The sequence below is a fragment of the Anoplopoma fimbria genome, chromosome 1 (assembly GCF_027596085.1).
Source record: "Anoplopoma fimbria isolate UVic2021 breed Golden Eagle Sablefish chromosome 1, Afim_UVic_2022, whole genome shotgun sequence".
In the NCBI taxonomy this organism is placed as follows: Eukaryota; Metazoa; Chordata; class Actinopteri; order Perciformes; family Anoplopomatidae; genus Anoplopoma; species Anoplopoma fimbria.
This window is the reverse complement of record NC_072449.1, coordinates 25,223,355-25,237,910: the sequence shown is the minus strand read 5'-3', so window position 1 is coordinate 25,237,910 and position 14,556 is coordinate 25,223,355. Positions and strand designations below refer to the sequence as shown.

General features: G+C 40.9%; 1 protein-coding gene across 1 annotated transcript in view; it reads left to right on the top strand.

The window, feature by feature from the left end:
- Positions 1-14,556, top strand: part of LOC129093794 (protocadherin-16-like) — a 67,869-nt gene that overhangs the window by 36,835 nt on the left and 16,478 nt on the right. The window contains exons 2-3 of the mRNA XM_054601920.1: positions 13,424-13,612; positions 14,325-14,556. Coding sequence (XP_054457895.1) covers positions 13,424-13,612; positions 14,325-14,556 — 421 coding nt within the window. The remainder of the gene's footprint in view (positions 1-13,423; positions 13,613-14,324) is intronic.

The following is a 14,556-nucleotide window of genomic DNA, read 5'->3' as shown; positions in this document are numbered from 1 at the left end:
ATCCATTGTTCTTGTGGTTAAGTTTTTTGTCAACAAAGGAATTCTGTTATAGTCGCATACATTTTCATTATTTTCTTCCATTATTTTCACTTAAAACCAGATAAAGCCTTTATCAGAGTATATATTAACATTGTAAGGCATAGTAAAGGCAACATAAATCTGTTAGGTGTGGCCTCTGCATAATATCTGCTTCATCTATCATAACCTGTATTCCTCTCAGCTTAATGGATAATACTTAATTTATTTGCGGAGTCTTGATGGGACACAGTCAGTTTTTGTTGCCAGGAGACATCTTCTAATGCCCTTGTAATCAAACTTTACCTACCCTTGTTGCAGGTCATTGTTGTTCTTTTGGGTGAGCTCACTGGATCCCATGGGCACAGACCTGGCTACCAGGCTACAATTGTAAGCCTTGCTTTTAGGAATGAGCCCAGCTTTTTGTTTTTAGATGGGGTGACTCTCATGTTCAACCATGTGGTCTTTAAGTAGTTCTCAATCTGGGCCCTAACCTGGGACCAATTAGTTTTGAGAGACCTTAGCTATTAAAGCAACAAAACAGCAAATGGTTGCTGGTCATACAGCAAAATAATGAATTTATGTAAATGTTGTTTTTTATTTTACATATTCAAGCCTTAACAAAAAAGGAGGGCATAAGCTGATGTCATCGAAAGGGTCTTTCTTTCAATACCCAGAAGCAGTGAACAAACTAAATGGTCAGTTGACACAAATCTGAAACAGCCATATTTGCAGGAATCTGTGGGTAATGTTAGTTATGTGAAATCTGCTGTTACGACTTCTACCACCCTCAACAGTTTGTGGTGCTTACAGAATCAAAAAAATATATCCAACACATTACATTTGGCAAATTTGTCATGTCTTTCAAGCAAAACGATCCCGGCTACTCAGGATTGTCAGTTTTTTCCGATTGTGTAGAAAAACTCTTTCAACAAAAATTGTTGATACCACTAATAGTTAATGGCAATATACCAATATATGTTTAAACCTCTGATTTGCCATCACTGATGGAGTGGAAGGCTTGTGGAATTTCGTCACCGAGCCTCTCTCCACCAAATGCACACAGAAGGCATTCTCTTGCACAGCTGGACAAGCAATTAATACTGAGGCAAATGTCCAGACGCTTGATGTTAACAACCCCATCCTATGTAAGTCTCATTGCTCAGCAAAAAGAAGGAAATGTAATCACTGAATGGACTCAGGCTTGTGGATAAGTGCTCTTGCGTAGTGTGTGAGGTAAATCTGAGGTGTGTATGAGTATGGGGATCATCAGGGGGGAAGTCCTGTCCAAACGAGTTTTATCTTTCAAATAGATGAAATATGTTTGATTCAGATTTGTGTGTGTTCCTTTTAGGAGCTTGCGTGAGTGTAATCTATCGGAGGACATGTTTACTGTGGAAGTCCCTTTTGCTCTGAGAAACAACCAAAGTGCTCACTGACTACCTTATGTATACTCAGAAGGGATTGTTTGAAATGAATCACATGAAGGAGGGGACTGGACATGTATACAAGATAAAATATAATTACTCTATCACCTAAATATTTTGCTGGAAACTAAATAAATACCCTTGCGAGGAAATGAAACATGCGTATTGCTTTGCTTTCAAAAGAATTTATGTGAGAAAAAAAAAGCTCATGAATCAGATTGAACATCTGAGATGGTAAACATACAAATATAACATAGGATCGTACCACCATACAGAAAGTGCTCCAGTTTAGGAGTTGACGTAGTTTTACATGTTGAAATATGGAAAATCTCATTATCACATTTTGTTTTTCCAGTTTGAAAACAAGAAGAAAGGTGTAATGATGACAGAGCGCCAGTATCTCTATCCATGACGGAGCCAGAGTTTTATGCGAAGAACAGCTGTTTGTTGTTGGCAGGGGACTGTTTGGAAAGTTACAGTGTGTAACTTGTGTGTGTGTGTGTGTGTGTGTGTGTGTGTGTGTGTGTGTGTGTGTGTGTGTGTGTGTGTGTGTGTGTGTGTGTGCACTCATTTGTCTATCCATACATGATTCTCCGGATGAATCTGTGTTGATTCGCAATTACGGGACTCGGTGAAACAAAAGAAAGCGATCCAAACAGACACTCAGCTCTCCGCAGCCGCCTCCATTGCCAGAGCGTGTTTTGTGTCCAAGCCACGTCTGAACCAGGAGGACTTCCTTCAGGACTGGGCTTACAGTTAAACAGACTTTACTGGAGAAACCGCATGCTCGCCAGAACCCTGCCTGGGCAGTCTTCATTTGTTTGCAGTGTTTATCAGTCAGTAACAGGGAGTGTTTATGTGTACGGTTCCAATAGGCCTTCATGACCTCGATGCCCTGACTCACTCCCTCTTCCTCGCCTCAAGAGGGACACTAGAGAGTGAGTCAGTTCGATTCTCTTCTCTCTGGACAGATTACTTTAAAACGAGAGTAAAGCGTAGTAAAGCTGTGGCTGTTGCAGGTGGGTTGCAATCACCCCCTTCTAATCAGTAAGCTTACAGTAATATGCTTGAACAATACATGGGTGATGAAATGAGTGTCCAGCACTATGTCAGAAAATGCTTAAGTACATGCAATATCTCGAAATCTAAAAATATGCTTGGTGTTAGTAACTTTTTTAAATGGATTTGGACTTAAGGACAGTCAACTAAAAATATTAATAAACTGGGTTGGGATGTCAAGTCTTTTAATAAAGCAACTGAACATTTATTGTTTTAAACGTTCAATTAACCCTTTAAATGTGTAAATTCATAGCTTTAATTTCAATGGAGAAACAAGATGAACCCTCTAACAGTAGGGGTTACAGTAAGGCTTTAGATCTCGAAGGAGAAGGGCTGACTGATTTCTTCACCAAGTAAACATTAAATTAGATGCTGGTGCCACACGGCAGCTTAATTATGGTCCAGTTAAACTGTCTCCAAGCCACATCACGGCAGGAGAGTCTGTCAACGTCATCATTATGGGGAGCAGCCACTTCCTGGGGTGAGAAAACTGAGTAATGATGTAAACTGTCACATTGTGGAGCCCCTACCTAATGCATTTAGAGAACATGTAAGCACTGTGCTGATGATCTATTGATTTATTTACGTTTGCACACTGAAGTAAGTGGCTCTGTCAAGCTGTTTCAAGTACCAACCTTTTCTGTGTAATACTATCACTGAAACCATGTCAGACATACAGTGTGTTGAATCTAAACTGCATTTCTACAAGACAAATTCTGTATTATAAACACACAAAAAAGTGCAATTTAGAAATCTTTATTGTTTGTCGAAAAAAACTCCTCATGCTTGGCTTGCTGCAACCATAGAACATCTTCCCCTTGCAAGTTTATTTGTGTGATCCTCCCATGAGACTGGACAGGTCTAGACACTCCAACATAAGCAAGTACAAACAGTGACACAATACTTTCCAAACTGTCTTTTTTAATTACTGTTTTCCAGCAAGCTGGAATTAAATTACAATGGCAATACGATTGTCAATAAACATGCCCTTCATACTGAATGACTTCTACTATAAAATCAACCACCTAAAAATGTCAGTGTTTTTTGGAAGCTGCCAATTGTGCAATACTTTTTCCATTTCCTGTCCTCTGAAAGATGAAAGTGTTTCATGATGGCCCTAATGGCCCTGTACAGTATAGGAAGAGCTGCAAACTCGTTTCCCTGCCACGCCACAGATCTGGCTCCCTCTGCTGCGCTGGGAAACTTAACCAATCCACCCCAATCTAACTCTAAGTGCTGACCTCAGCTGTGCCTCTGGGACAATACTGTACAGTAAATGCACACAAAGTGAATACTACTTGTATATTTGTGTCAACATGTCGGTATCAATGTCCATGTGATGCATGGTCAGCATCTGCATGTGATTCTGTGTGCAGGAGAGTTCTTCATGCAAATAGAAATCCTCATTGAAATAATATCAAAGCAGAAAAGAAAGATCTGCTTCATGATCAGCCAAACTATCAGCGCACGCAAGACAATTTAAATCTGATGTCTTCAGTGTGTTATTCATTATAAGCGGTTATATGCGCTACTCGGAGTTGACCGCCAAAAGATAAAATTAGCAAGTGGTTGCATGGTACTTGCTTTGAAATGTCTCTATTGGAGGGGATGGATCCATGTCAAAATGAAGAGTTCACTGTTTCCTAGAGGGTTTAGGCAGATATGTCTCCACTAGTTCTGTATTGATGAATGCAGTGTTCTTTGTAGCTAGCTGTGATCACAAATTTACTGAAAGACAGCTTGATCACAGGAATCTAGCAGCCTTTACTGCAGACCTGGCTCCCACAGAGAAGAGAGAACAAACTCCAGCGTTGAGTCTCTCCGTATGCCTCATCAAACAGGCTCGTTGATCTCTGGGAATCAGGGTCCAATCTGGCTCTGATACTGCATCTGTGCTCTGTTTGTGCATGCCATGCTCAGTGGGCATTCTCCCACCCACTGTAGGCAGCTGTAGCATTAGCCTAGCCCACTTCAGTGCTCCTGCACCCCCACACACTGTGCATGGTTCATGTGAGCTCCCTTCCCACCTACCCAGACCCTGGGATCCACCGCCTGGACTGCCTCAGCAGACCAGAGCTCTGCGCAGCTATTGGATGGCTGTGAAAGGGACGATGTGCTGAAACAGAGCCAACAAGAGCCCGACAGATCCATGGGTATCTGATGCGGTGTCACCTCCCCTGGTTGATGTCTCGTGAGAGTGAATCTGCTCAGCGAGCGTCTAGCATCAGTTCACCTCCCACACTGGACGTTGGGCAGGTCTCAGATGCCTTTAACTGGCTGTACTGATGGCTTTGTGTTGGTCTGGGTTTATTGGAGGTCACTTCAGAGGTGTGCTATGACCCTCAGCAGTGTTCGCTGATATAGAATCAAGTGAGAATCAATCATCGTGTCTCGTGTCATGTCAGATTTAAAAAAGCATTATACTTCAGCTTAGTGCATTTGCATACATTATTGTGGTATTAATGAGGATTTTATCAGCGCCCTGTGTTTTTTTCCAAATCGCCTAGAATTTCACATCTACGAGGCAGCTAATGGCAAACAATTTTACATCCATTGGAAATATTTAAATTGGGTTAAAGGCAGACTCCTCCAACCCACTTGTTTGTTTTAAATCCTCTAACCTCCACGTTTTGTTATGAGGTTGTCATTCAAAATGATTATTCATTCTGAAACCAGCAATTTTCTCTTTATTTTCTTTCCATTGGATAATTAGTGGTCAGCATGCATGAGAAAATAGTGGCAGGTTTGTTTCTTCCATTTGACCTTTGGAAAATAAACAGGCTAATGTTTAAAGCAGGAGCCTCTCAGATGGGTTACCGGGCTGCCTCTGTCATCCAAGGGTTAACACCGCACACACCAGTATGCTTACGCTTCCAGTGGAGTTTTTGGTCATATTTATTTTTCCAACCAAAGCTAAACCTTCATTGAGAATTATCCTTGATAGAATGAAGAGTTTGTCAGTGGTGGCAAATGCTGCACATTATGGCAAAGTTCTCCCCAGCTGTGAGCCTACACCAAGGTCAGCAACAAGTCTGCCATGCAGGCCTTTCCCAGGACCCCCTGTTAACCTTTCCCTCCATGTGCTTTTCAAAATTAAATTGCATACTTTTTTTGGGGGGGGGGGGGGGGGGGGGGGCATTCTTCAGGACATTTTCAACAAGAGCTACAAATCAAATGCTCCCAGTTTACCTGTTGGGATCAAGGCTCATATCAAAAATTGATAGGGTTAGTACACATGAGGGTTTTAAAAACAACTTAAAGTTGTTTTCATCTTGAAAACAACTTTCTCCTTCTTGATGACCCGAACCTGCTTGTAGACATAATCCTTTTATAGAGCGGATACATAAATGTTTGTACTTTGTTGCTTTTTGTTGATATTATCGAAATCATTTGTACTTTATTAACCTTCGCAGATTATTTGAATGCTTAAAAAGTAGTAATGCATGTCTGCTCTTTAGTGCAGCTTCCAGTCTTTTCAGCTCAAATAGCGCTACCTTTTCTACTTAAGCTCCACAATATCTCTCCTCTCTGCTCTTTTTGCCTTTTCACTAAACCTTTTCTCCTTAAATGGTTTGATGCTTAACCACCGCCAGATGCAACGTCTAGATTAAAGACAGATGCTTCATTTTTAGAAGAAAGTCTAATGAAGGTAAAAAAAAAAAAGGCAGGCCACCTAACTTCCAACAACTGAAGTTTGTCACAACTCTTAAATTGCAAACTACAAAGAGTGCCAGCATATATTTTAAGTATTGTGAGACTATTGCGAGGCAAGTCTGAATTCTACTTAAAAACGAAGAGGTATTTTTATTCGAAAGACTCTACATCTCTTATGTTGTTAGATTACACTAGATATAGATCCACCCACAGGCTGCTTGTTTACTGGAGGTTCATTTGGGCAAATCTATGATAATGAATGCCAAGCTGCAACTGTATAAGGAATTGAGTTTTGAAACACTACTCAGTCTTGTGTTGGAAACTTTAATTATGATGCCACTCAATAGGTGGTATACTTGATGTTATTCGTCAACAGAAGTGCATTTGTTCTAAAGCAGTAGCGTTTATAATACCAAAATAGGGGAACAGCTATTCTCAAAAGAAAATGAATTATTCAAATTAGTAAATATCGCCAATTTATTGAACGTGCCTTGTGTTGTTTTAGAAGAGGGCCTTCCAAAATCATAACATTTGGTAACATAAATAATTGTTATCATTGTGGCTTAAATTGTATGTTCTATCACGTTTAATTGATCAACACACTGACCTTCTACTTTACACACAGAAACTGTCACAATGTTTTGACTGACTTTTTACGGTGAGTGATGTGTGAGAGGAAAGGAAAGAGACAGAAACCTTACCCTGTCCTGTGTCTGCACTCTAGCACTGTGATTATATCCCTGTCTGCTATATTACCTCCCCTCTGTTCCTCTGCCAGATATGTGGACCTTACACCATACCAACCCGCTGCCCTTAACCCAAGTCCTCCACATTTATGTCAGTGTACTACACAGAGAAAGATGACAAGCTGCAGTTCATGGGACCCTTGTTGATTTAGAAATCAATACCTTTTTTGTCCCCTCGTGTCAGAAAGAAGTTTATTTTATGTCCTCTACTGAGACAATCCCATTCTAAGAAACTAGGACAGGAGGACCAGCTAGGACCATAAGCTTGGCAAAATGCTGCTTTCTTGCTACAGACTGGTCAAACAAAGCTGCTTAGTTGTTCCAAAATCAGCCAAAAGTAACTTAGCTGAATTAAGTCAAGACCATGTAATTTACTGTAATTATTATCTGTTGTCATGTTTATCCTTCAACACATGCATATTAGGGTTCTTCTAAAGTTCTAGTCTGGCCAAATTATTAGCCCTGCAAGGACAGTTCTGGACAATATGATTTGGCAACCGGCACATAACTGTATATTTTTTGAGAAATCAGTGTGATTAAGATGGTTACTGACCTTGACAGTTATATGGTTTTTCACAGGGATACCCCAAAACAGCAGATGTATTTTAATGGACATCTGGACGGAGAAAGCACTTGACAAATCTGGAATAGATTGTTCATGTGAAGTCATGCAGGGATACTGAAGGAGGTTTTTGTGAATTTGAATTGTTAATAATACAGCCCTACATAGCTGCTTGGTCTGTAATTACGACATATATGTTGCTGTTCCAATGCGAGTGTAATGTTGCTGAGGCTTTTACAATAGAAATTATGCAAATGATAATTGAGAGCTGATGTAAACTTTTCATTCAAAGGAGTCACGCTTGAATTGCTGTTTTTTAGCGTTTCCTGTGAATAGCATTTGTTTGGTAGGCCACACACAAAGACTCGCTCCCAACCAAAAGGATGTTTTTTCCCAAAATCAATGAGGATGGTGCATGTTGGTGGTTCAGTCCATCCAACTCTTCAACACTTAGGGTTCACATGGCCACTGTGGCCTTTTGTCTTGCCTTCAGGTCAACATTTAGCTTTTTCCTACACTGGCACATGATGCAGAGTCTCAGAAATTGTTGGCTTGATTTCCATTGAATTCACAATGGCTATTTATGTTCCCGAGAGGGTGAATAATATGATGACCCCTTGAGCTTTACTACAGCATCACCATCATGCCAATATTTCCATTTGTAGACAAGAAATCTTTTAGACAGATTTCTATAAAATAGACTTCATCAGGTCATCTCATGGCATTTCTCTATTGCCAAAAAGCTTTCAATTAAAAAGAATGTTCATTTCTAACTTTAAACATGTAGAATGTAGCTGATAGTGAGGCTGTCCCTTCGCAATATAAGCTGCCCCCTCTCCTTTAAACCAGACAAAACTCTGTTTTTAACTTAAAACTTTAATGTACTGATAGTACCAGAATATGTGGAATACAAAGGAAAGTAGAGCACATAAAAAGAAAAAGAAAGAAAAGTATCAAGACCTTTTTTTATGTCATGTTCACCTCACAACCAGTGTTTCTTAGACATTACAGTAGAGTGTAGAGTTGTATCTAGTAGTTCTTCATTCAGGTAGAGCTTTAGGAAGACCATTGTAACTGCTCTGGCTTTCTCACACTAGACGAGCTGATTACCACAACAAGGCTGCTGGAAATTTCATTACTTTTATCACCCTTGTACAAAGCAGCCCGACATCACAGGCCACAGTTTGGTAGTATTTAATGTTACTATTTTATAGACCTTACATATGTCTTAAACTATGCCTTGAGGATTTCAGCTTTTTGTCTCCTGAGTAACCATCAAAATATCTCTCATATGGTTGGTTGGAAACCAGACAATACCATCTGTGGGGCAAGTGTTTGGATTTTTGGATATATTCGTCAACATTGTGTGGGCATCTTCCTTCCACCGGGCTGGTGTGGTCTCTGTCTGGGTCTTTAGTGTGGTGGTGGACATGTCACAAAGTCTCTATCCTGTCTGTCTGTTACTTCAGTGAAGTATTGAATGAGGCCTTTAGGAAGTCTCCGCCTTGCTCTCCTCATCTCTGCTGTCCTCAGAAGTGATGCCAGGACAATGGAGGGAGACGAGTGTGCACGGCTTCACACCAGCTGTGAAAGCTCAAAGCAACTCTCAGTCCAGATTTCTGAAACTCGCCCACCCTTTTGATTTCTTTGAGCCTACATTTTCCTCTTTGCATTTAATGTTGTTTAATGATCTCCATGTCACTCCATCAATCTATCAGACCGTGCATGTAATTGCTCTTTTGTAAATCCTGTTATTGCAGGTTTAATTGGTCATGTCTGTGAAAGTGTCACTATGGATTGTTTGGCATTATTGAATTAATATCTGGATACTTTCCACTTTTGAAGAACAGGCCAGTGATTAGGCTTGATATTGCTGTGAACTAAGATTGAGATCAGATTGAGATCAGATTGACATAAATTGTGGAATTACTTGAGTTTAGGATACCTTATATTTATCCTAGAGATGGCAGCTAAAATCTCTCAAGTAGGTGGAGTACTTAGCTTCCCTACCTTGTATAAGTATCCGCAGTTTGTAAAATAAAGTCCTCTTTATTCTACACCCTTAGAGATGGAAACTTCTTGTTCAACATTGACACTGATTTCTTCAATTTAATCACTTCTTTAAGCCCATCACAGTTGCATGGCCAACTGGCTGTAGAACTGTCATCCAGTATTTCATATATATCCCGGTGAATACAGAGAAGATTCTGGTGTGTAATCAGAGTGCAGAATGACTGTTTGTACGTTGTTCTTTGCTTACGCGTCTATGACACACTCAAAGGACGCTTGCATGCAGTAGTTGATTGATGTGTGTGATAATTTCCCAGTTGGCAAACATTTACATGCACACTGCGTCATGTCTGGCCTATTTGGATTGGCAGAAGTGCAGTCCTGATTGGCTGGTCTCACTAAGGACTACGTGAGACAGATTTGTTTGACTGGGCACTCTAAAATACGGCGAGCATGATTAAAAACTACATCGCCTTCATTTCACCCCTTGTTGGCCTCAATGGTTTCGGCTCGACATCATTCATTTGCTCACAGGTTTTTTGCACCGGTTCTTTCCAAAAGAGAACTGTTTTGCATGCCTGCACAATGGGGATGAATAGAGGCGTAGCAGCTTGGGTATGCTAACATGCATGCTTTTGCCTTATCCACAAAAATATAAGAACAAGAACTAAAAAGCCACAGTGGTCGATCATGTATGAATATTCTAATTGGCCTTTTGGGAAATTCAACTCTAAAAATAGAAAGCACCTAAATCCTGGGCTTGTTCTTTTCCAGGCCTGGCTCTCTCTCAGACCACAGAGTGAGGACATGGGCCAGAACACTTTGGAGCATCCAAAAGCCTCAGGATCATTATTCCATTTGAACACATTCTACATAAACATGCAAAGGCATGTTCTCTCCTGTGAATCCTGTTCTCTTGATTGGACAGTTAGTCAGTCAGTCAGAAAGTCTCCTGTGGAAGGCTCCTGGAATCTGATGGGAGAACCACAAGTGCCCCAGTTATCTTTGGATTCCCCGAGCTTGTTTAACTAAGGACTCGGCCAAAACGTAGCCTTTCCCCTGCTGATAAGACAGCTCCCATCATGCCTCACTCACACACACAGAGTGTAGGGAGAATACTGCTGGCTGCTGCTGATGATCTAAGGTTACTCCTGCTTTTGAACTTTTAATTCAATGGAAATAAAGACTTTGCATAATACCTATACATTGCAGTAGAAAGTGTAAAAAGTCAGTGGGAAACAGAAAAAGAGGCCCCTTAGTGTCCATGTCAAGATGGTAACAACAAAGTGGTATTTTTCCCCCCCTGCACGGCGCAGAATTCCATACTTTCTTGGTTATAGATATTTCTTATTCCTCAAACTGTACAGCAGGCAGATGTAGAGGAGGCACTGATCATAATGTACTCATGAGTACATATCGAGTCTTTGTTTTTCAAAAGATTTAAGAAAAACAAATAGCATTTTATAGGGAAAAAAAATAAGTGTGTTGTCTAAGTATTGAGATGAATGATGGATGATTTCTTGCTGTTACATTGTTGCACCCCAAGCAACTTTCAGTCTTTATCTAAGATTCTGTGAGAGTAGTGTTTCATCTGTTGAGATTTACACTGGCTTTGTTAATGATTCATATTAATCTTTGACTTCAGAGGCCACATTTGTTAGGTTTCCTCATCTATCAGGGTTCATGGTTTGGGGTCTGGCTAATTGTCCTGCTAATTTTTTTCATTTGCATAGGGCCTTATATGTCATTTCATATGTGTGGCTGAGAAATTGTAATCCCCTGGATAGAGAAGTCTGCGTTCCAGCAAGATGACAGTGATAGGCTGCTATTAACTCAGAAATGAAGGTGAAATTGAAATCACAGTCTCTGCAGATTCCAAAATAGATTGATCGCTTCAGGCATTCTGCTTACAGTGGTTAGGATTTATGCAAATGTGATTGTGTGGTTTATTATCTTAGAGTACATTTACCCCCCCCAGACAAGTCATACACTTAACTCATGGAACATATTGTTCAAACCACATATGGCTCCAAATATCCTCACCATGCAGGGCTGGAGCACTGGGAGAAGTGTAATTATTAAAGCACTGGATCCTCCTCATGTAAATTAATTTCATGGCATACGCACCACTCAATCCCCTGTCTCTTTGCTCAGTATCTCTGGTGCACACACTGTCCCACTGTACTTTACTCAAGTTTAAACTTTTTAAAATGACTGGAAACCATTACTGGTAATGTAATTGTGTGTTAAGTGTGTCATTATGGATTCATAGAGTTCAAAAGAGTGCCGACTCCTACCCCACCAAAAGTAACTTGAATTTTCTTTCTTCTTTTTTTCATCTTATTTTCTTTCCTTTGTCAAGTTTTTGTATCATAAATATAAATATTGGCTTTTTAAACTGGACTTTTTTGACTGCATGTGGGTGTACTTTCAAAAGAAAGTTTTTATGGACGGTTGTGGCTTAAATGGAAAGCAACATGGAGTCTCCTCAAATAGTTTATACATTCAATGCCTGCCACGCAGGTCAGTCACAATTGGGGAAATATTTTCCTACAGATCTGTTTTGAAATGTTTGCAGCATATATAAGACTTAGGTATTGCTAGAATGCTCCTTCAACTTTCCCTCCAGCTGACACTCATCACACAACTGTGAAAGAAAACAAGCATATAAAGCTGCGGGCTTGTTATAAATAACTTGTCCCCCTGCAAAATGATAAAATATTACAGTAAGCTGCAGCCTCCGCACGTTAAAAGATGGAGTGGCTTTCTTGTATTGCTCTTGGTTTCCCCTTTCCTCATGCGGTTTATTATTCTTCTCTTTGGCTTGCATCTCTGCCAGCTTTACAACTCCCTCACTCCTACACACTACTCACCCTCTGTTAGGAGTTACAGTCAAGAGTGTGGAGCATGCTCTCTGCTGAGTCCCCCGTCTGCCATCTGCTCAGGAAAGAGACGGAGCAGCCAAACCTTCGTCGCCTTGAATGAATGATTTCCATCTATTCACACTAATACCAATGCCATCTTTTAAAAAAGTCAACTTTTGATGATAAGCATGGCTTGCCTTATTTTTCTTGGCAATGTTCCAGATAACTACTCCATCTTACACAGAGGAGGCTCCCCGCTGCTGAGTGTTGCGGAGTGCCAGAGCATGAACTGAACTTTTTTTTTCTTTTTCTTACAATTAGTGTTTTCCTAAAAAGAACCATTTATAAAAGATGGAAGGAAGGAGAATTCTAATCAACTTGTGAGGTTTAGCCCGACTGTAATCTCTGGCAAACTGCGATCCAGCGCCAACACTTGCAAATAATTATACTGCTGGTACCTAGGGGCCCAATCTGATTGGTGTATTTGCTCTTGCGCTGTCTTGGGAGATCCTGTAGTAATTGAGTCGGCTCCCCAGCTGATGGCTTGTGAGCTGCTTTTATAGCTGCAGCCCTCTGTAGATGTGCGGCATTATTAAAACCAGACCGCAAGTGGGACATTACATTAGGGTATAATGCGCTGCACTGAAGCATACTGTGTGGTATCCCATTGTTCCGCAGTCGTCCCTGTCACTGCCCTTTGCAGACAGACGCCACTCCTGAAGCAGGCAATTTTCCCTGCTGGCAGCCCTCCCAGAGCCTGTAGAAGTCATCCTCCTCCCCACCACCCTCCTTCATTCCCTCGGAGCGGTTTGGCTATTGCTCAGGTTCAGATAAACAACAAAGACCAGGTCCAAAGATGCTTTCAAAAGGCACCTGGTATGGTGCTCTTGTTTTTAGTTTGTGGATTGCCATCACTCTTACATCCCTCTAATAGAATTTAGATTTGATCTGCTGCAGCCTAAGAGTAGTATTATTGAGTATGGAAATTGTTTATCCAGTAGGATATTTCCCTTCCAACTTAATAAATTCAAATTTTAATGCACAATGTTGGAATGTTTAACCAATAGCATGTTTTCTTCTCTGTAGGTGACTGCGACGGATGCAGACGGCGGCTCCTTTGGCTCCATTACCTACTCCCTTGGCTCTGGCGTTACCAGCGCAGTTCCCTCTCAGTTCACCATTGGCAAGGAGACTGGCCAGATTTGCACTAGTGCTGCACTGGACAGAGATCAAGGGCCAGCCAGCTACGACTTTACTGTAACTGCAGTGGATGGGGTGAGCCAGCGCATTTTGAAATCATGCCTAATATGAATCCGTTGAGCCACAGAGTAATCCTATAAACACAGCAGCCATGCTTTTCATACAGAAGGGAGAGAATAGACATGGCCAACTTTTCAGAAAAGCTTTGATTTGAGCGCTAAAAAACAAAATCTTGCTCTCCATGGCAGGCTTAATCAAAAGAGTATATCCTGTTCACTTTATGCCAAATGATACTTAACAAATAAAAGGTTTAAAACGAAAGAAAATGATTGCAGCCATGTTAAAGCAATCATATGGAGAAATGCCTCAACTGTCAAGGCAGTAATATTTTAACAAGTTGGACTGCCGCCTCCCTCGTTTTTGCCACCTGGTTGAAATGAAAAGCCTGCACTGTATTTTCTGCAAATGAAAAGCCTATGAACCAGATTGTTCTGTTGCGGCAGGCCCTCTCACCCTTCACGGGTCATGACATATTGCTCTTTCCCGAGGGAAACTATCAATCTGTATCCCTGTACAAACCTGCAGGGACTATATTTTAGTAGCCGCTGCTATACATTGAAATTTTAACAGGGTTTACTGCTGGTTTTTACTTTTACTGACTTTCGCTGTTAATGTGGTCTACTTGCCCCATTAATGTGGCCTAAATCCTGCTTTCAGGTGTGTTTTTCCTGTTCATGATTTAATGTATGTGAAGGTATAACAAAGGAGCTTTTTGTTTCCTCTGCAGGGTGGACTGAGCTCAGTAGCCTATGTAAAGGTAGATCTGGCTGACATTAATGATAACAGACCGGCCTTCTACCCAGTCAGCTATGCTGTCAGTTTGAGCACACAGAGCGCCCCTGGGACATCTGTTGTCAGAGTGACTGCCTATGACCCAGACTCAGGCGAGAATGGCAGAATTACATACAAAACAGTACCTGGAGGGGCCTCACCTTACTTTACTCTCAACAAAGACACAG